Consider the following 21,430-nt stretch of genomic DNA (forward strand, 5'->3'; position numbering starts at 1 on the left):
ACTGAGCATGAGCATAAAGTGCAGTACAGATTCATCTCATGTTTGACTCCACAGTACTGGTCACTACTGAGCATGTACATAAAGTGCTGCACAGATTCATCTCATCTTTGACCCCACAGCACTGGTCACTACTGAGCATGTACATAAAGTGCTGCACAGATTTATCGCATCTTTGACCCCACAGCACTGGTCACTACTGAGCATGTGCATAAAGTGCAGCACAGATTCATCCCATCTACGACTCCAAGGTGTCATGGTCACTGTGTGTCTGGGCGCAGATGTTACCGCAAGGCGAACCCATAACACACGTGACCCTGGATACAGCGCCTCCAGTGGGGCAAATTTAAATAATAAAACGTGCAGATGGATACACCGCCTCTATTTGGCGAATTTAAGTATTACACGTTAATAAACATTCTGGAACCCCGCCTCCAGTACGGCGAGTTTAAATATTAAGGGGGACCTGGGAAACATTAACAGTGGTGGGCCCTGCGATAGGGAAAAGGGAATTGGAGACCTCCTGAGCTCCCCTGAGCCAGTGTCCCTGCACTCCTAACGTTCCCTATGCCGGTTCCGCACCGGGTGCCGCACGCGTACCTCAACGCCCTTGCTCGCCCTCACCCTAAACCCTCACTAGGGAATAGGTCGGTGCGGAAACTAATCCCACCACTGCACTAATAACACACATGAGGGAAAGAGACAATACAGGGGGACACCACTTAGCTTTATGCTCTGTGCTTATGCTCCTGCAACAGAGCCCTCCACCTGCGTGCGTCTTCTCCTCCACCCAGATCCATCACCATAACAGGATCCTTCACCATAGTGCTGCCTTGGAGCAGAGTCCACCACCAGTTGCTGCTGCTTAGTAACAGAGTCCCAAGGATGAGTTCAGCTTCTGCCACGAAGTCAAGCATGCTGGAGTCCAGCTCAGCAGCCAAGTCCCACATGGTGAGTGCCACTCTCCATAGTCGCCACTCCACCAGTCCATGCAGACACTTCCTGCCGACACCATCACTGCGACCCCACCACGCCATGCCAGCCCTTCGTCCAGACACCATAGCTGACACACGTCCCCCCTGGCTAAGCTGCGCAGGACTCCTGCTCAGCTCCATCCTTCCACCAGGCTCTCACAAACTCAGAATAAATGAATCAGTATCACCAGCAGTGATTGCACACCCTGAGACTCCTTTATAGAGCCCCACACCTGATTCCTAATTACGTGCACATTAAACTGAAACCTAAGGTGCGATACCACTAACAACCACCGGGGACAGTCAAGTAACCTTGGCAACTTGCCAAAAGGAAAAAAAGTTCACACAGTGCTTTTAAAACTGTCAGATCACTTCAGATCATGACAGCACCCCCTCCTTAATGAGGGGCCTCTGGACCCTCAAGACCACCCCTCATTAGGGAAACACCTACAGCGGGGACGCCCAGATCCTGAGTTCACTCACCACTACCTGACACTTCTTGGTTTATGACAACACATCGCTGGTATTGGCAATAAAGTTCATTTTGGAGGCACCACTCATCTCCACAGCGCCGACCTGGGGAATGAGTTTATGTATGTGTATGTTTGTTTGTTATGAGCTGATCAGGCTCCACAACACACTTCCACAAGATGTTGTTTGGTGGCACACATACACGCTCGTTCACACACAGGTCCGGACCTGAACGTTTATTGCACCCATTCGTTTGTCACATTTTGGTGAACTCATTCTGGACTCGACAACAGAGGCGTCCCCCCACTGTCACCACACTCACAACCCCGCTATTCACCAAGGGACACCACCCTCCAACCCTTTCACCATGAGGTCTGCGCCTCCCAGGGTTGGTTAATGGCGAGGGGTGAGATTTGTCCCTACTCCCCCGCAGCACACCTGCTGCTCACACCTGGAGGTGAAGGGACCGGGATATGGAGGGAATATACACTCGATGGTCGCCTCCACACAACCAGGAGGGGCGGCTTCTTCGGTGGTATTTGAAGATTTGGCGTAAGCCCCGCGGACTATCACACCAGTCTGCTCACTACAGGGACGTACCCCTTCACCTCGGGGAACCCCAGACAGCACCAGGGGGACACCAATTCCACCCACCTGTCTGGTTACGTCCGCCTGTATGAACAAGTCCTGCTCCCCAGCAGCGACTCTAGGGGGCACTTTGCCAGAGCCGCAGGAATATGGAGGAAAAATACACTCGCTGGTCGCCTCCACACGACCAGGAGGGGGCAGCTTCTTCAATGGTATGGAAGATTTGGCATAAACCCCGCGGACTATCACACCAGTCTGCTCACCACAGGGATGTATCCCTTCACCTCGGGGAATACCAGGCAGCTCCGTGGGGCACCATTCCTCCCACCTGCCTGGGTACCTCCCCGTGCATGAGCAATTCCCGCTCCCCAGCAGCGACTCTAGGGGGCTTTTTGCCAAACGCCGCCATTTTGATTTCCTGGTTACCTGAGCAGAGGCCCCAGACCCTGATAACTGCTGCTGCAGCGGCTCTAACACACCATGCCGCTCCCCACTCACCTCAGTGAGGCCCGGCAGCAATTACCACAGGTCTCCACATGGCCAAGGCTCACCAGAAAAAAGGTAGGGCTGGTGAAAATGTCATGGTCACTGTGTGTCAGGGCGCAGATGTTACCGCAAGGCGAACCCATAGCACACGTGACCCTGGATACAGAGCCTCCAGTGGGGCGAATTTAAAAAATAAAACGTGCAGATGGATACACCACCTCCACCTGGCGAATTTAGGTATTACACGTTAATAAACATTCTGGAACCCCGCCTCCAGTACGGCGAATTTAAATAATAAGGGGGACCTGGGAAACATTAACAGTGGTGGGCCCTGCGATAGGGAAAAGGGAATTGGAGACCTCCTGAGCTCCCCTGAGCCAGTGTCCCTGCACTCCTAACGTTCCCTATGCCGGTTCCGCACCGGGCGCCGCACGCGTACCTCAACGCCCTTGCTCGCCCTGACCCTAAACCCTCACTAGGGAATAGGTCGGTGCAGAAACTAATCCCACCACTGCACTAATAACACACATGAGGGAAAGAGACAATACAGGGGGACACCACTTAGCTTTATGCTCTGTGCTTATGCTCCTGCAACAGAGCCCTCCTCCTGCATGTGTCTTCTCCTCCACCCGGATCCATCACCATAACAGGATCCTTCACCATAGTGCTGCCTTGGAGCAGAGTCCACCACCAGTTGCTGCTGCTTAGTAACAGAGTCCCAAGGATGAGTTCAGCTTCTGCCACAAAGTCAAGCATGCTTGAGTCCAGCTCAGCAGCCAAGTCCCACATGGTGAGTGTCACTCTCCATAGTCGCCACTCCACCAGTCCATGCAGACACTTCCTGCCGACACCATCACTGCGACCCCACCACGCCATGCCAGCCCTTCGTCCAGACACCATAGCTGACACACGTCCCCCCTGGCTAAGCTGCGCAGGACTCCTCCTCAGCTCCATCCTTCCACCAGGCTCTCACAAACTCAGAATAAATAAATCAGTATCACCAGCAGTGATTGCACACCATGAGACTCCTTTATAGAGCCCCACACCTGATTCCTAATTACGTGCACATTAAACTGAAACCTAAGGTGCGATACCACTAACCACCACCGGGGACAGTCAAGTAACCTTGGCAACTTGCCAAAAGGATAAAACGTTCACACAGTGCTTTTAAAACTGTCAGATCACTTCAGATCATGACACAAGGCACTGGTCACTACTGAGCATGTGCATAAAGTGCAGCACAGATTCATCTCATCTATGACCCCATGGCACTGGTCACTACTGAGCATGTGCATAAAGTGCAGCACAGGTTCATCTCATCTATGACTCCACAGCACTGGTCACTACTGAGCATGTGCATAAAGTGCAGCACAGATTCTTCTGATCTATGACCCCACAGCACTGGTCACTACTGAGCATGTGCATAAAGTGCAGCACAGATTCCTCTCATCTACGACCCCACAGCACTGGTCACTACTGAGCATGTACATATAGTGCAGCACAGATTCATCCCATCTACGACTCCATGGCACTGGTCACTACTGAGCATGTGCATAAAGTGCAGCACAGATTCATCTCATTTATGACCCCACAGCACTGGTCACTACTGAGCATGTGCATAAAGTGTAGCACAGGTTCATCTCATCTATGACTCCACAGCACTGGTCACTACTGAGCATGTGCATAAAATGCAGCACAGATTCTTCTCATTTTTGACCCCACAGCATTGGTCACTACTGAGCATGTGCATAAAGTGCAGCACAGATTCATCTCTTATATGACCCCACAGCACTGGTCACTACTGAGCATGTACATAAAGTGCAGCACAGATTCATCTCATCTTTGACCCCCACAGCACTGGTCACTACTGAACATGTACATAAAGTGCAGCACAGATTCATCTCATCTATGACACCACAGCACTGGTCACTACTGAGCATGTACATACTGTAAAGTACAGCACAGATTCATCTCATGATTGACCCCACAGCACTGGTCACTGCTAAGCATGTACATAAAGTGCAGCACAGATTCATCTCCTCTACGACTCCACAGCACTGGTCACTACTGAGCATGTGCATAAAGTGCAGTACAGATTAATCTCATCTTTGACCCCACAGCACTGGTCACTACTGAGCATGTACATAAAGTGCAGCACAGTTTCATCTCATCTTTGACCCCACAGCACTGGTCACTCCTGAGCATGTACATAAAGGGCAGCACAGATTCATATCATCTACGACTCCACAGCACTGGTCACTACTGAGCATGTACATAAAGGGCAGCACAGATTCATCTCATCTTTGACCCCACAGCACTAGTCACTACTGAGCATGTACATAAAGTGTAGTACAGATTCATCTAATCTACGACTACACAGCACTGGTCACTACTGAGCATGTGCATAAAGTGCAGCTCAGATTTATCTCATCCATGACTCCACAGCACTGGTCACTACTGAGCATGTGCATAAAGTGCAGCACAGATTCATCTCATCTCTGACTCCACAGCACTGGTCACTACTGAGCATGTGCATAAAGTGCAGCACAGATTAATCTCAACTACGACTCTACAGCACTGGTCACTACTGAGCATGTGCATAAAGTGCAGCACAATCCCACCAAGGACAACATCTGCAAGGAGTTTGTATCTTCTCCCCGTGTTTGCGTGGGTTTCCTCCGGGTACTCTGGTTTCCTCCCACATTCTAAAGACATACTGATAGGGAATTTAGATTGTGAGCCCCATCGGGGACAGTGATGATATGTGCAAACTGTAAAGCGCTGCGGAATATGTTAGCGCTATATAAAAATAAAGATTATTATTATTATTATTATTATTATGTGCATAAAGTGCAGTACAGATTCATCTCATCTTTGACCCCACAGCACTGGTCACTACTGAGCATGTACATAAAGTGCAGTACAGATTCATCTCATCTTTGACTCCACAGTACTGGTCACTACTGAGCATGTACATAAAGTGCTGCACAGATTCATCTCATCTTTGACCCCACAGCACTGGTCACTACTGAGCATGTACATAAAGTGCAGTACAGATTCATCTCATCTTTGACTCCACAGCACTGGTCACTACTGAGCATGTACATAAAGTGCTGCACAAATTCATCTCATCTTTGACCCCACAGCACTGGTCACTACTGAGCATGTACATAAAGTGCTGCACAGATTTATCTCATCTTTGACCCCACAGCACTGGTCACTACTGAGCATGTGCATAAAGTGCAGCACAGATTCATCCCATCTACGACTCCAAGGCACTGGTCACTACTGAGCATGTGCATAAAGTGCAGCACAGATTCATCTCATCTATGACCCCACAGCACTGGTCACTACTGAGCATGTGCATAAAGTGCAGCACAGGTTCATTTCATCTATGACTCCACAGCACTGGTCACTACTGAGCATGTGCATAAAGTGCAGCACAGATTCATCTCATCTACGACCCCACAGCACTGGTCACTACTGAGCATGTGCATAAAGTGCAGCACAGATTCATCTCATCTTTGACTCCACGGCACTGGTCACTATTGAGCATGTGCATAAAGTGCAGCACAGATTCATCTCATCTACGACCCCACAGTACTGGTCACTACTGAGCATGTGCATAAAGTGCAGCACAGATTCATCTCATCTATGACCCCACAGCACTGGTCACTACTGAGCATGTGCATAAAGTGCAGCACAGGTTCATCTCATCTATGACTCCACAGCACTGGTCACTACTGAGCATGTACATAAAGTGCAGCACAGATTCATCTCATCTTTGACTCCACGGCACTGGTCACTACTGAGCATGTACATAAAGTGCAGCACAGATTCATCTCATCTTTGACCCCACAGCACTGGTCACTACTGAGCATGTGCATAAAGTGCAGCACAGATTCATCTCATCTATGACCCCACAGGACTGGTCACTACTGAGCATGTGCATAAAGTGCAGCACAGATTCATCTCATCTATGACCCCACAGCACTGGTCACTACTGAGTATGTGCATAAAGTGCAGCACAGGTTCATCTCATCTATGACTCCACAGCACTGGTCACTACTGAGCATGTGCATATAGTGCAGCACAGATTCATCTCATCTTTGACTCCACAGCACTGTTCACTTCTGAGCATGTACATAAAGTGCAGCACAGATTCATGTCATTTTTTACCCCACAGCACTGGTCACTACTGAGCATGTGCATGAAATGCAGCACAGATTCATCTCATCTACGACCCCACAGCACTGGTCACTACTGAGCATGTACTTAAAGTGCAGCACAGATTCATCTCATCTTTGACCCCACAGCACTGGTCACTACTGAGCATGTGCATAAAGTGCAGCACAGATTCATCTCATCTTTGACTCCACAGCACTGGTCACTACTGTGCATGTACATAAAGTGCAGTACAGATTCATCTCATCTTTGACCCCACAGCACTGGTCACTACAGAGCATGTACATAAAGTGCAGCACAGATTCATCTCATCTTTGACCCCACAGCACTGGTCACTACTGAGCATGTACATAAAGTGCAACACAGATTCATTTAATCTTTGACCCCACAGCACTGGTCACTATTGAGCATGTGCATAAAGTGCAGTACAGATTCTTCTCATCTTTGACCCCACAGCACTGGTCACTACTGAGCATGTACATGAAGTGCAGTACAGATTCATCTCATCTTTGACTCCACAGGACTGGTCACTACTGAGCATGTACATAAAGTGCTGCACAGATTCTTCTCATCTTTGACCCCACAGCACGGGTCACTACTGAGCATGTACATAAAGTGCTGCACAGATTTATCTCATCTTTGACCCCACAGCACTGGTCACTACTGAGCATGTGCATAAAGTGCAGCACAGATTCATCCCATCTACGACTCCAAGGCACTGGTCACTACTGAGCATGTGCATAAAGTGCAGCACAGTTTCATCTCATCTATGACCCCACAGCACTGGTCACTACTGAGCATGTGCATAAAGTGCAGCACAGGTTCATCTAATCTATGACTCCACAGCACTGGTCACTACTGAGCATGTGCATAAAGTGCAGCACAGATTCTTCTGATCTATGACCCCACAGCACTGGTCACTACTGAGCATGTGCATAAAGTGCAGCACAGATTCCTCTCATCTACGACCCCACAGCACTGGTCACTACTGAGCATGTACATATAGTGCAGCACAGATTCATCCCATCTACGACTCCATGGCACTGGTCACTACTGAGCATGTGCATAAAGTGCAGCACAGATTCATCTCATTTATGACCCCACAGCACTGGTAACTACTGAGCATGTGCATTAAGTGCAGCACAGGTTCATCTCATCTATGACTTCACAGCACTGGTCACTACTGAGCATGTGCATAAAGTGCAGCACAGATTCTTCTCATTTTTGACCCCACAGCACTGGTCTCTACTGAGCTTGTGCATAAAGTGCAGCACAGATTCATCTCATATATGACCCCACAGCACTGGTCACTACTGAGCATGTACATAAAGTGCAGCACAGATTCATCTTATCTTTGACCCCCACAGCACTGGTCACTACTGAACATGTACATAAAGTGCAGCACAGATTCATCTCATCTATGACCCCACAGCACTGGTCACTACTGATCATGTACATACTGTAAAGTACAGCACAGATTCATCTCATGATTGACCCCACAGCACTGGTCACTGCTAAGCATGTACATAAAGTGCAGCACAGATTCATCTCATCTACGACTCCACAGCACTGGTCACTAGTGAGCATGTGCATAAAGTGCAGTACAGATTAATCTCATCTTTGACCCCACAGCACTGGTCACTACTGAGCATGTGCATAAAGTGCAGCACAGATTCATCTCATGTCTGACTCCACAGCACTGGTCACTACTGAGCATGTGCATAAAGTGCAGCACAGATTCATCTCAACTACGACTCTACAGCACTGGTCACTACTGAGCATGTGCATAAAGTGCATAAAGTGCAGCACAGATTCATCTCATCTTTGACTCCACAGCACTGTTCACTTCTGAGCATGTACATAAAGTGCAGCACAGATTCATCTCATTTTTGACCCCACAGCACTGGTCACTACTGAGCATGTGCATGAAATGCAGCACAGATTCATCTCATCTACGACCCCACAGCACTGGTCACTACTGAGCATGTACATAAAGTGCAGCACAGATTCATCTCATCTTTGACCCCACAGCACTGGTCACTACTGAGCATATGCATAAAGTGCAGCACAGATTCATCTCATCTTTCACTCCACAGCACTGGTCACTACTGAGCATGTGCATAAAGTGCAGTACAGATTCATCTCATCTTTGACCCCACAGCACTGGTCACTACAGAGCATGTACATAAAGTGCAGCACAGATTCATCTCATCTTTGACCCCACAGCACTGGTCACTACTGAGCATGTACATAAAGTGCAACACAGATTCATTTAATCTTTGACCCCACAGCACTGGTCACTACTGAGCATGTGCATAAAGTGCTGTACAGATTCATCTCATCTTTGACCCCACAGCACTGGTCACTACTGAGCATGTACATAAAGTGCAGTACAGATTCATCTCATCTTTGACTCCACAGTACTGGTCACTACTGAGCATGTACATAAAGTGCTGCACAGATTCATCTCATCTTTGACCCCACAGCACTGGTCACTACTGAGCATGTACATAAAGTGCTGCACAGATTTATCTCATCTTTGACCCCACAGCACTGGTCACTACTGAGCATGTGCATAAAGTGCAGCACAGATTCATCCCATCTATGACTCCAAGGCACTGGTCACTACTGAGCATGTTCATAAAGTGCAGCACAGATTCATCTCATCTATGACCCCACAGCACTGGTCACTACTGAGCATGTGCATAAAGTGCAGCACAGGTTCATCTCATCTATGACACCACAGCACTGGTCACTACTGAGCATGTGCATAAAGTGCAGCACAGATTCCTCTCATCTACGACCCCACAGCACTGGTCACTACTGAGCATGTACATATAGTGCAGCACAGATTCATCTCATCTACGACTCCATGGCTCTGGTCACTACTGAGCATGTGCATAAAGTGCAGCACAGATTCATCTCATTTATGACCCCACAGCACTGGTCACTACTGAGCATGTGCATAAAGTGCAGCACAGGTTCATCTCATCTATGACCCCACAGCACTGGTCACTACTGAGCATGTGCATAAAGTGCAGCACAGATTCTTCTCATTTTTGACCCCACAGCACTGGTCACTACTGAGCATGTGCATAAAGTGCAGCACAGATTCATCTCATATATGACCCCACAGCACTGGGTCACTACTGAGCATGTACATAAAGTGCAGCACAGATCCATCTCATCTTTGACCCCCACAGCACTGGTCACTACTGAACATGTACATAAAGTGCAGCACAGATTCATCTCATCTATGACCCCACAGCACTGGTCACTACTGAGCATGTACATACTGTAAAGTACAGCACAGATTCATCTCATGATTGACCCCACAACACTGGTCACTGCTAAGCATGTAGATAAAGTGCAGCACAGATTTATATAATCTACAACTCCACAGCACTGGTCACTACTGAGCATGTGCATAAAGTGCAGTACAGATTAATCTCATCTTTGACCCCACAGCACTGGTCACTACTGAGCATGTACATAAAGTGCAGCACAGGTTCATCTCATCTTTGACCCCACAGCACTGGTCACTCCTGAGCATGTACATAAAGGGCAGCACAGATTCATCTCATCTACGACTCCACAGCACTGGTCACTACTGAGCATGTACATAAAGGGCAGCACAGATTCATCTCATCTTTGACCCCACAGCACTAGTCACTACTGAGCATGTACATAAAGTGTAGTACAGATTCATCTAATCTACGACTCCACAGCACTGGTCACTACTGAGCATGTGCATAAAGTGCAGCTCAGATTTATCTCATCCATGACTCCACAGCACTGGTCACTACTGAGCATGTGCCTAAAGTGCAGCACAGATTCATCTCATCTCTGACTCCCCAGCACTGGTCACTACTGAGCATGTGCATAAAGTGCAGCACAGATTCATCTCAACTACGACTCTACAGCACTGGTCACTACTGAGCATGTGCATAAAGTGCAGCACAGATTCATCTCAACTAAAAGCTGAGATTTGCAGCACATCCTGCAATGTAAAGCATAGCCACCCGGAATTGCATACAGGTGTCAAATTTGGACTTTATAGGCAGATAAATTCCAGCCAAATCCAATGGCACTGCTGCCATTCCATTCAGAGCTTTGGATGGAAAGTTGTGGGCCATTCACGGTTCTGGACTGGAAATCATATTCTCAGAGATGGGAGGAGAGAGGCTGTACAAGCCCAGGGGTGGGCGCAGAGTGTGGGAGGAGCAGCCAAGGAGATATGGGTCAGCTCCTCACTTGGAGATCAGTTTTCTTCTGGCTGGAGGACCCATTATCAGACAGAGCCAGGAAAGCCTGTAACTAAGATTTGGACCTGTGGTCCATCAGCGCCTCCCTGTGGTTACATGCTACATAACACGGTAATTGCAACCTATCTATACCCTACCCCTGACTGCATACTTGTATATTGTTCTGCAAATATATGCTTGTATATTTCTAGTGTGCCTTTTAGGCGATTAAATATAAAATTAATCTTGGGCTGATCTTTTATCTTGATCCATGAATCCCCACGTCCGCACGCTCGGCTGGTTATAAGATTCGCTACCGGGTTGGTTCCTGACCCGATATAAGCCTGTTGTCGGACGGGGCTTATTTCAAATGAGGAAGTGGTGGCAGAATACCGTATTGTTTTAGTGAGGAACTCTGGCAGTGACGGCCGGGAGTTTTATATATATAAATCTCCAGCCTAGACTGGTGATATAAACCCCCCTCACTAGGAGCGCCTCACTAAGGCTGGGTTCACGTTGCGGTAGGGCAGTCTGTTTAACGGACGCATTTTTAAGCAGCCCTAACGCAATGTAACGGACATTTTAACGCACCCATAGACTTCCATTAGTGTAATGCATGTCAAAATTGGCATGCGTTTGCAATATTCCGTTATCTTTTGGATGCACCTTCCAACGCTGACTGCAGTGTTTTCGGGTCCGGTACAGGGAGCGCACAGTTAACGGAAGGGTTCTTTTTGCCATAGAAGTCTATTGTAAATGCAGGCAGATGCAAATCAAGCAAAATGTCCTAATTAAACCATGCGTTGGATTGCGTTAATGAGGGTTTTCCATGTGGTCATGTGACAGGAAATATGATTTCAGCCATTTTGGAGTATACACTCTGCAGTCTGCAAACGCCAGCTACACTGAGTGCACCGTGTGAGCGACCTGAGGCAATGCAAGTACATGTATATACAACTATTGAGTGTGTAGTGGCCGTCCGATGTATGTGTACTAAATGTATTGTTTTGTATGTACACAGATGTCGGACACTGAGGGATCGAGTCGCAGCAGCGTGCCTGCCACCTCCTCCTCTGAATCGGTAAAGTCATGCCATTTATAAAACCCATACCTTAAAAAATATTGTGTGGCACTCTAGTGTATTGAAGGGAATCATGTGTAATCATAGTTTGATTAATAATTATAGGAGTCTTCAGAGCCGAAGCCAACCAGGCCACCCCCCAAAAACCAATCCAATAAACTGACCAAAAAGCTACCTGCAAAAAAAAGTTGTCTTCTTTTATCAATAAATTGGGACATGAATCGTAACTCCTATTTTTTTAAAATTGAAGGTTCCAACAAAAAAAAAAAAAAAAACAGCCTCGCCGTGTTTTGCATCACCTCTTGCCGCCGTGGTAATTATCACACAAAGTACGTATATATTTTGACACATATGTTTTATTTTTATTTTTTTTCCACAAATTCAGTAGAGAAACAAAACATAAACATTTAAAAACTACATAAAACACCACAAAATAGAAACTTTGTAAAACTTTTTTGTATTGTAACAAACTACATTCATTTAATTACATTAACAAAAACAACCAATAATACATGGAACCCCCCCAACAAATATAGTAGTATAAACAAATAACATTACAATATAGTTTAAAAAAAATTAGAAAGTGTAAAAAATTTAAAAATTGCTGAAAAAGGGGGTCTGGAACATATTGTGGTCTGGGGGATGTGATTAATGCAATCTGAACATTCAATAATCCACTTCTCTTTAAAAAGAAAAAAAATTGTGTTTATATAGTCCAAGCAGCTGTGCAAGAAAGAAGACATATTGAGGTTGATGAAGAGCCCTTGGGCATTGAAAACGAGACTCTTATAGCATTGGTGCATGCGAATCCTTCCATATGGGATCAGAGTGACAGCTCGCACAATGATATTATTAAAAACCGGAAGTTGTGGGAGAAAATATTTTGCAAGTTGGATCCTTGTTATCTTGAAAACTCCACCTCCTCTAAAAAAATTTGGTAATTATTTCTCATCTGAAATATGTTAGTTCATTAAATATTGTTAAAGAGGAATAATTTTTGTTTTTATATTGTATTTTTTATTGTAGCCGATGCAATCCATACCCGTTGGAGATCAATAAAAGATCGATTTGTCTGTGACTACCGGAACAGCCGAAACACCCCAAGTGGATCTTCCGGCAAACGAGTCACCCCTTATGTTCACTACGAGCAATTGATGTTTCTGCAGAAAACTTTGCCCCAGCGATCGTAAGTAAACATAATGTTATTGTTTGTGTTGGAAAAAATGTGTAAGAGCAACAAGTGTTTCTGAAAATCCCTGTTATGTTTTTTTTGGAGTAGAACGATCTGCAGTATAGCTGCGCCTTGAGAGCCGGAGGCACCGGAGCCATCTCACCAGGAAACAAGCCAACAGATGGCCAGTGAAGATGTCCTAAGCGAGCCACGATCAATGGACAGTAGTACTGTGGTTCCTGTTGTCAGTGTCCGTTTGCAAGCACAGCGCGGACGCAAGCGATCATCGGCCAAAGATGAAGTCGATGCCATAATTGTCGATGGACTCCAACGGTTAGAGGATCTGTGTCACAGCGAACACAGAGATATAAGGTGGGAAATTAAGGACTTGCAATCACGAGAATCAGTGTACACAGCCAATGAGTGGAAGCTCCTGTTTTTATCGAATGTCCTTTTAGTTAAAAACATACCGCCGCACAGAAATTTACTGTTTTGTCAAAGATTTAATGATCTAGTAGAGGAGTTTTTGGCCCCTCAGGAACCCACTTCCACTCAAACCAAAACAAGCACAAGCCATTGTACCATGGAGATGCCGTCGTACCAAGCGACAACACAACTCAAAGGAGAGGGTGAGCCTGGTATGGAAATGCACCGGCAATGTAGCTGTCCAGCTTACAGTTGGACAGGTAATATGCCCGCACAATACCACAATCTCTAAAAATTATTAAAAAATTGCCATAGTTCGGCCATATAGCCTTGGAAAGTTTTGATTGACTTTACACAAGACTTCAATTGGAATATTTTTGTAAATCCCTATGGGATCGCATATGTTTAAAATGACTACCAACATTTTGAGTGGGAGACCATTGTATTCCTGACTTGTTATTAGACTGTTTTATTATTGAAAATAAGATTTGATCATTTAAGTAGATTTTTTAAAAACTATAAAACTCAATTGCAAATTACATAGGCATTAACCTAAAGAACCACAAATAATACAAGAAGCACAATCTACACACATTGCACATAGGTCAATAAAATACAGATTCCGAAAAAGTATCACACATGGATGTTTTGCCATGGAACCTGACCGGCATTGACAAAATAATTTGCAAATTGATCACGAATCTGCATAACCTCAACTGGCGGACGAAGAGTAGTCAACTCAATGCTCATCAGGTAAGGGTCCAGATCTCTGCATAGCCAGGGCAGAAATCTGACTCCTAACAACAAGTGGTTGTAAGTTATTCTAAATGGCATCACAGGTTTCCCGAACAAGTTGGCAAATAGTCGATTTCCCCAGCCAAAATTGGAAATGCAGTGAGGCAAAAGTTTCTCCCGTAGCCAGGTATCTATGAACAAAAAACAATATTATAACTAAAATGGACATGTGGCACAGATTTTACGAAAGCAAAGATTTTGCCTGACAAAAAGCAAAAAGGCAACTGAAAACGGACTATGACAGTAGGCTACATGTGGGAAAGAACAAGACATGCACAACGATAAATTACATCTTGTCTAGCCACTGGGACAATGTAAAGAAATTGCAACAGGTTGCGTTTGGCGCTGGTCGGCGCACCCATCAAAAGGACGCATGCGCCGCCAAACGCATACCTGCGCACGGCCTGCGTACCCAGTGCTAAAGATAGAGGACGCAGGACGCATGCAGCTACCGGCGGAGGTGCGGCAGGGGGTGGGGCTTAGCGGCGGCCGTGCACAGGCCGATGCTGCGGCCTTAAACGCTAATGTGAAACCACCCTTAGGAACGGACATCAAAATGACATAATGCAGTCACACGCGTTAACGCGATGGCAAATTTACACCAAATTTGACTAATTTCTGCACATCTGTTTAACGGATCCATTAAAGAGATTGAACTAAGTGCAATGTGATCCTAGCCTAACTAGTACCTATAAGGGAAGACTTTCCAGTGACTATTTGCCCTTGGTGCAGTTTCTGACTGACCTGGAGCAAGTGGTGGCGCCAGAGAGCCGACCTCTGCTAGGTCCTTCTCTCCCCTCCCCCGAGGTGAGCAAAGTCGATCCCTCCCTTCCCTGTGAGATCCCTCACAGCGGGGCTTAATGGAGGAAGTACGTAGCCCTCTGCAAAGCCCAAGTATGCAAATGTGAACTTAGCCTAAAGGTGCTATTGACATGAAATTCTCCCCAGATGTCGGTAACAACCCATCCAATCCACACAGGCAAAGAAATCACAACAGATGGCCATAAATTATGTGTAATAATGAGAAATGACTCAGGGAAAAGTATCTCAGCTACAAATAGAAGGAGGCAACTCACCTGGTGCCTTGGATTACAATCTTCTTTCCATGACAGAGAGGATCCTGCACGTGACGGACATAAAGTGTCAGATGCGCTCCGGCGTCCTGTGTCTAAATCCACAGATGTAATAAGTGGCGGTGACAGTAAGAATCTCCGCTCTGTACACCTCATACACACAGCGTGCACTGAGGCCGCCAATCATGTGACCCCTGACTCCTCCCCTCCTGTGACCTCATCACAGGTCCTGTGCGCACAGAGCAGCCATATATGTGGAGTGCGGCTCTGTGGGTGGAGGTAAGTGCTGGAGATTGCCCATTACTGAGCGTGTGGGGGGGGCACATTAACCCCTTCAGCACGGAGACTCTTTTGGGGTCTTTGTTGCCACTTTATAAGAATTATAATTTTTTTGTTCTGTTTCCTGTAATACATACAGCATCAGACTGGAGCACCTTGGGCCCACCAGAGAAAATCATTCTTGGGGCCCACTATGTAGCTACATAGACATAAATACAAGACAACCAATTGTGCTGTAAAACATGCTAATATCAGGGTATAATATAAGGTAGCACACGTCTTAATTATGTAGCAGGGGTTGAGGTAGCTCCCCTCATAGATTATAAAGTAGCCCCCTCATAGAATATAATGTAGCGCCCTCATATAGTATAATGGAGTCCCCTCATAGAATATAATGCAACCCTCATATAGTATAATGCAGCCCCCTCATAGAATATAAGGTAGGCCCCTCATATAGTATAATGCGGCCCCCTCATAGAATATAATGTAGGCCCTCATATAGTATAATGGAGTCCCCTCATAGAATATAATGCAACCCTCATATAGTATAATGCAGCCCCCTCATAGAATATAATGTAGGCCCCTCATATAGTATAATGGAGTCCCCTCATAGAATATAATGCAACCCTCATATAGTATAATGCAGCCCCTTCATAGAATATAAGGTAGGCCCCTCATATAGTATAATGCGGCCCCCTCATAGAATATAATGTAGGCCCCTCATATAGTATAATGGAGTCCCCTCATAGAATATAATGCAACCCTCATATAGTATAATGCAGCCCCCTCATAGAATATAATGTAGGCCCCTCATATAGTATAATGCAGCTCCCCATAGAATATAATGTAGGCCCCTCATATAGTATAATGGAGTCCAATCATAGAATATAATGCAACCCTCATATAGTATAATGCAGCCCCCTCATAGAATATAATGTAGGCCCCTCATAGGGTATAATGCAGCCAGTCTCATAGTATAATATAGCCCCCCAGAATATAATGTAGCCTCCTCAGAGTATAATGCAATACCCCCATAAGGTATAGTGCAGACCCCCATAAAATATAATGTAGCCCCTTCAAAGGGTATAATATAGCCCACTGATAGGGTATGATGCAGTATAATGTAGCCCCCCCCACAGAATTTAATGTAGCCCCCTCATAGAGTATAATGCAGCCCCCTCATAAGGTATAATGGAGCCCCCCTCATAGGGTATAATGCAGCCCACTCATAGGGTATAATGCAGCCCCATCATAGGACCTAATGCTGCCTCCCTCATAGGGTATAATGCACCCCCTCATAGGGTATAACGCTGCCTCCTCATAGGGTATAATGCTGCCTCCTGATAGGGTATAATGCAGCCCCATCATAGGGTATAATGCATCCAGGACTCACTGATATATACATAGAAAAGCAAACCACAATAATCACCTCTCCTCCTCGCTCCCACGCTAATTCCGACTCTGCTCCGGTCTCAGCAGCTGCATTGCAGTCTGCATGGTATACAGCGCGTATGTGATGAAGTGACGTCATCACGCAGCTGCTGTGTCAGAGGGGAATGATGGGAGAGCGAGCTTCATCTGACGCTCTCTCCTCCATTATTGCTTTCAACTGTATTGGCATCTATGATGCCGATACAGTTGAATGCGGCGCACAGTGGGGTGTTGTGCTGGCACCTGGCCCGCTTACTTACGGGCCCCATACCGGCCGTATGGGCTTGGGGCCCTTGAGGGAGTTGGCGGCCCCATCTGCCGGCTCTGATGTCAGGCAGTGTTAGTCGTGGGGAAGAGTGAATATTCATTTCTCTTTAGCAGCGGGGTGAGGCTTTAGCTGCAGCAGCCGGCTCCTGCCTTCTGTCACCTGCTGCTGCTCCGCTGGCACCGGGATCCCCAATAGCAGCTTCGTGGTGTGCCGCTATTAGCATCACACCACTGGCTGGAGCCTTTGGAGCAGTGAGGGCCCTAGGCAGCTTCTCGCCCTCAAGGCCAGCAGATGTCAGTGCCTGGGCCCACCGGAGAATCCTCCGGTTCTCCAGTGGGCCAGTCCGACCCTGAATAAATACATTCCCTACACACAGTATAATGTTTCCACAGCACCGCCATCCCCCACCCACAATTTAATGTTCTCACAGTACCTCCATCCACTTACACACAGTATACTCTTCTCACATTGCCACCATCCACCCCGCACACACAATAAGTTCTCACAGTACCGTCCTCCCCTACACACAGTATAATCTTCTCAATCTTCTCACAGTACTGCCATCCCTTACACAGTAAAATGTTAACATACCGCATGAGGATGGTGTCATGGAGGATCTTCTAAAATTCACTCTTACTCATAACTTCCTTCTTTTTGGCAGGAAGTACTTCCCCTGTGCCACCTCATATGCTAAGCTATTTCTTGGCTGGTGGGAGGAAACCACAATATTCAGGGATGATCATAAGTGGTGGCGTACACATTTTGGGGTATGGGATAGATATATTGATGACATTTTGATCATCTGGTCATGGATGAGTGAACAATTTCTTGAATTTGTCAGGGAACTCAACATCAATAGAGTGGGCCTGAGATTTACATAGGAAATTAATTATTTCCAGTTGTCTTTCCCAGATGTACTAATCAAGAAAGAACTTGATGATACCCTAGGGACCCTCATCTACCATAAACCTACAAACACCAATAAACTATTGAGGTGGGACAGCCACCACCCCATTCTCCTAAAATGGAATACCCAAGGGCCAATTTTTATGGTTGAGAAGGAACGGTTCTAATGTCACAGATTTCAATATACAGGCACAATTCTGACCACTGTCCCTTTATGAGGTCATAACGCTGAAACGCTTCAACGGATCCTGCTGATTCTGAGAATGTTTTCTCGTGACATATTGTACTTTATGATAGTGGTAAAATTTCTTCGATATGACTTTGATCCATGACGTTGATCCAGGTAGCTAGTCTGATTGCCATGTGTGGAGTCGGGAAGGAATTTTTTTCCCCAATGTGAAGCTTACTGTTTGCCACATGGGGTTTTTTTGCCTTCCTCTGGATCAACATGTTAGGGCAAGTTAGGATAGGATATGGTTTGAACTAGATGGACTTAAAGTCTCCCTTCAACCTTAATTACTATGTTACTATGTTACTTGCATTTATGTGTGAAAAAAAAACGGAAATTTGGCGAAAATTTTGAAAATGTCACAATTTTCAAACTTTTAGTTTTTATGCCCTTAATTTAGAGAGTCATATCTCACAAAACAGTTAATAAATAACATTTCCCACATGTCTGCTTTACAACAACACAATTTTGGAACATAATTTTTTTTTGTTAGGATGTTATAAGGGTTAAAAGTTGACTAGAGATTTCTCATTGCTACAACAAAATTTGCAAATCCATTTTTTTTAGGGACCACCTCACACTTGAAATGACTTTGAGGGACCTATATAACAGAAAATGCCAAAAAGTGACACCATTCTAAAAACTGCACCCCTCAAGGTGCTCAAAACCACATTCAAAAAGTTTATTAACCCTTCAGGTGCTTCACAGGAATTTTAGGAATGTTTAAAAAAAAATGAACATATAACTGTTTTTTCACAAAAAAATTCATTCAGATCGAATTAGTTTTATTTTACTAATGGTAACAGGAGAAATTGGACCCCAAAAGTTGTTGGACAATTTGTCCTGAGTACGCTGATACCCCATATATGCAGGTAAACCACTGTTTGCGTGCATGGCAGAGCTCAGAAGGGAAGGAGCGCCTTTGACTTTTCAATGCAAAATTGGCTGGAATTGAGATTACATGCCATGTCGCATTTGGAGAGCCCTTGATGTGCCTAAAACCCCCCCCACATGTGACACCATTTTGGAAAGTGGACCCCCTAAGGAACTTATTTAGATGTGTGGTGAGCACTTTGAACCCCCAAGTGCTTCACAGAAGTTTATACTTGAAAACACCAAAGAAAAAAAGAGCAATAAAACCTTTGTTATATGAAGTATTTTTATTAATTCAATTATTTTAAAATATTTTTGTAAAAATTACATCATATAGACATCATATAAACAAAAGAGTATATATAAAAGGACATAGACAGATAAAAAAAATCTGAGGCTACAGAATTATGTGTATAGAGACCTGGTAAAAAGACCACCAAATTTTATATCCAAGCCATGTATTTTATTCACTAAGGTATATATATATATATACAGTCATGGCCAAAAGTATTGACACCCCTGCAATTCTGTCAGATAATACTCAGTTTCTTCCTGAAAATGATTGCAAACACAAATTCTTTGGTATTATTATCTTCATTTAATTTGTCTTAAATGAAAAAACACAAAAGAGAATGAAGCAAAAAGCAAAACATTGATCATTTCACACAAAACTCCAAAAATGGGCCGGACAAAAGTATTGGCACCCTCAGCCTAATACTTGGTTGCACAACCTTTAGCCAAAATAACTGCGACCAACCGCTTCCGGTAACCATCAATGAGTTTCTTACAATGCTCTGGTGGAATTTTAGACCATTCTTCTTTGGCAAACTACTCCAGGTCCCTAATATTTGAAGGGTGCCTTCTCCAAACTGCCATTTTTAGATCTCTCCACAGGTGTTCTATGGGATTCAGGTCTGGACTCACTGCTGGCCACCTTAGAAGTCTCCAGTGCTTTCTCTCAAACCATTTTCTAGTGCTTTTTGAAGTGTGTTTTGTGTTATTGTCCTGCTGGAAGACCCATGACCTCTGAGGTAGACCCATCTTTCTCACACTGGGCCCTAAATTATGCTGCAAAATTTGTTGGTAGTCTTCTGACTTCATAATGCCATGCACACGGTCAAGCAGTCCAGTGCCAGAGGCAGCAAAGCAACCCCAAAACATCAGGGAACCTCCGCCATGTTTGACTGTAGGGACCGTGTACTTTTCTTTGAATGCCTAATTTTTCTCCTGTAAACTCTATGTTGATGCTTTTGCCCTAAAAGCTCTACTTTTGTCTCATCTGACCAGAGAACATTCTTCCAAAATGTTTTAGGCTTTTTCAGGTAAGTTTTGGCAAACTCCAGCCTGGCTTTTTTATGTCTCGGGGTAAGAAGTGGAGTCTTCCTGGGTCTCCTACCATACAGTCCCTTTTCATTCAGATGCCGACGGATAGTACGAATTGAGACCGCTGTACCCTCGGACTGCAGGGCAGCTTGAACTTGTTTGGATGTTAGTGGAGGTTCTTTATCCAACATCCGCACAATCTTGCGTTGAAATCTCTTGTCCATTTTTCTTTTCCGGCCACATCTAGGGAGGTTAGCCACAGTGCCATGGGCTTTAAACTTCTTGATGACACTGCACACGGTAGACACAGGAACATTCAGGTCTTTGGAGATGGACTTGTAGCCGTGAGATTGCTCATGCTTCCTCACAATTTGGTTTCTCAAGTCCTCAGACAGTTCTTTGGTCTTCTTTCTTTTCTCCGTGCTCAATGTGGTACACACAAGGACACAGGACAGAGGTTGAGTCAACTTTAATCCATGTCAACTGGTTGCAAGTGTGATTTAGTTATTGCCAACACCTGTTAGGTGCCACAGGTAAGTTATAGGTGCTGTTAATTACACAAACTAGAGAAGCATCACATGATTTTTCGAACAGTGCCAATACTTTTGTCCACCCTCTTTGTTATGTTTG

General features: G+C 45.4%; 3 protein-coding genes across 3 annotated transcripts in view; 1 reads left to right on the forward strand and 2 right to left on the reverse strand.

Moving 5' to 3' along the window:
* Positions 1 to 15,675, reverse strand: part of LOC141047274 (uncharacterized) — a 76,086-nt gene extending 60,411 nt beyond the window's left edge. The window contains 1 exon segment of the mRNA XM_073542291.1: positions 15,495 to 15,675. Coding sequence (XP_073398392.1) covers positions 15,495 to 15,647 — 153 coding nt within the window. The 5' untranslated portion in view covers positions 15,648 to 15,675.
* LOC141047339 (uncharacterized) overlaps positions 1 to 21,430 on the reverse strand; it is a 944,519-nt gene that overhangs the window by 664,725 nt on the left and 258,364 nt on the right.
* The window catches only part of LOC141047296 (uncharacterized), a 206,374-nt gene continuing 200,692 nt past the window's right edge, over positions 15,749 to 21,430 (forward strand). The window contains 1 exon segment of the mRNA XM_073542349.1: positions 15,749 to 15,770. The gene's annotated coding sequence lies outside the window, so the exon portion shown is untranslated.

Source organism: Dendrobates tinctorius, unplaced genomic scaffold (genome assembly GCF_039654945.1).
Source record: "Dendrobates tinctorius isolate UK_male_01 unplaced genomic scaffold, ASM3965494v1 ptg000126l, whole genome shotgun sequence".
NCBI lineage: Eukaryota > Metazoa > Chordata > Amphibia > Anura > Dendrobatidae > Dendrobates > Dendrobates tinctorius.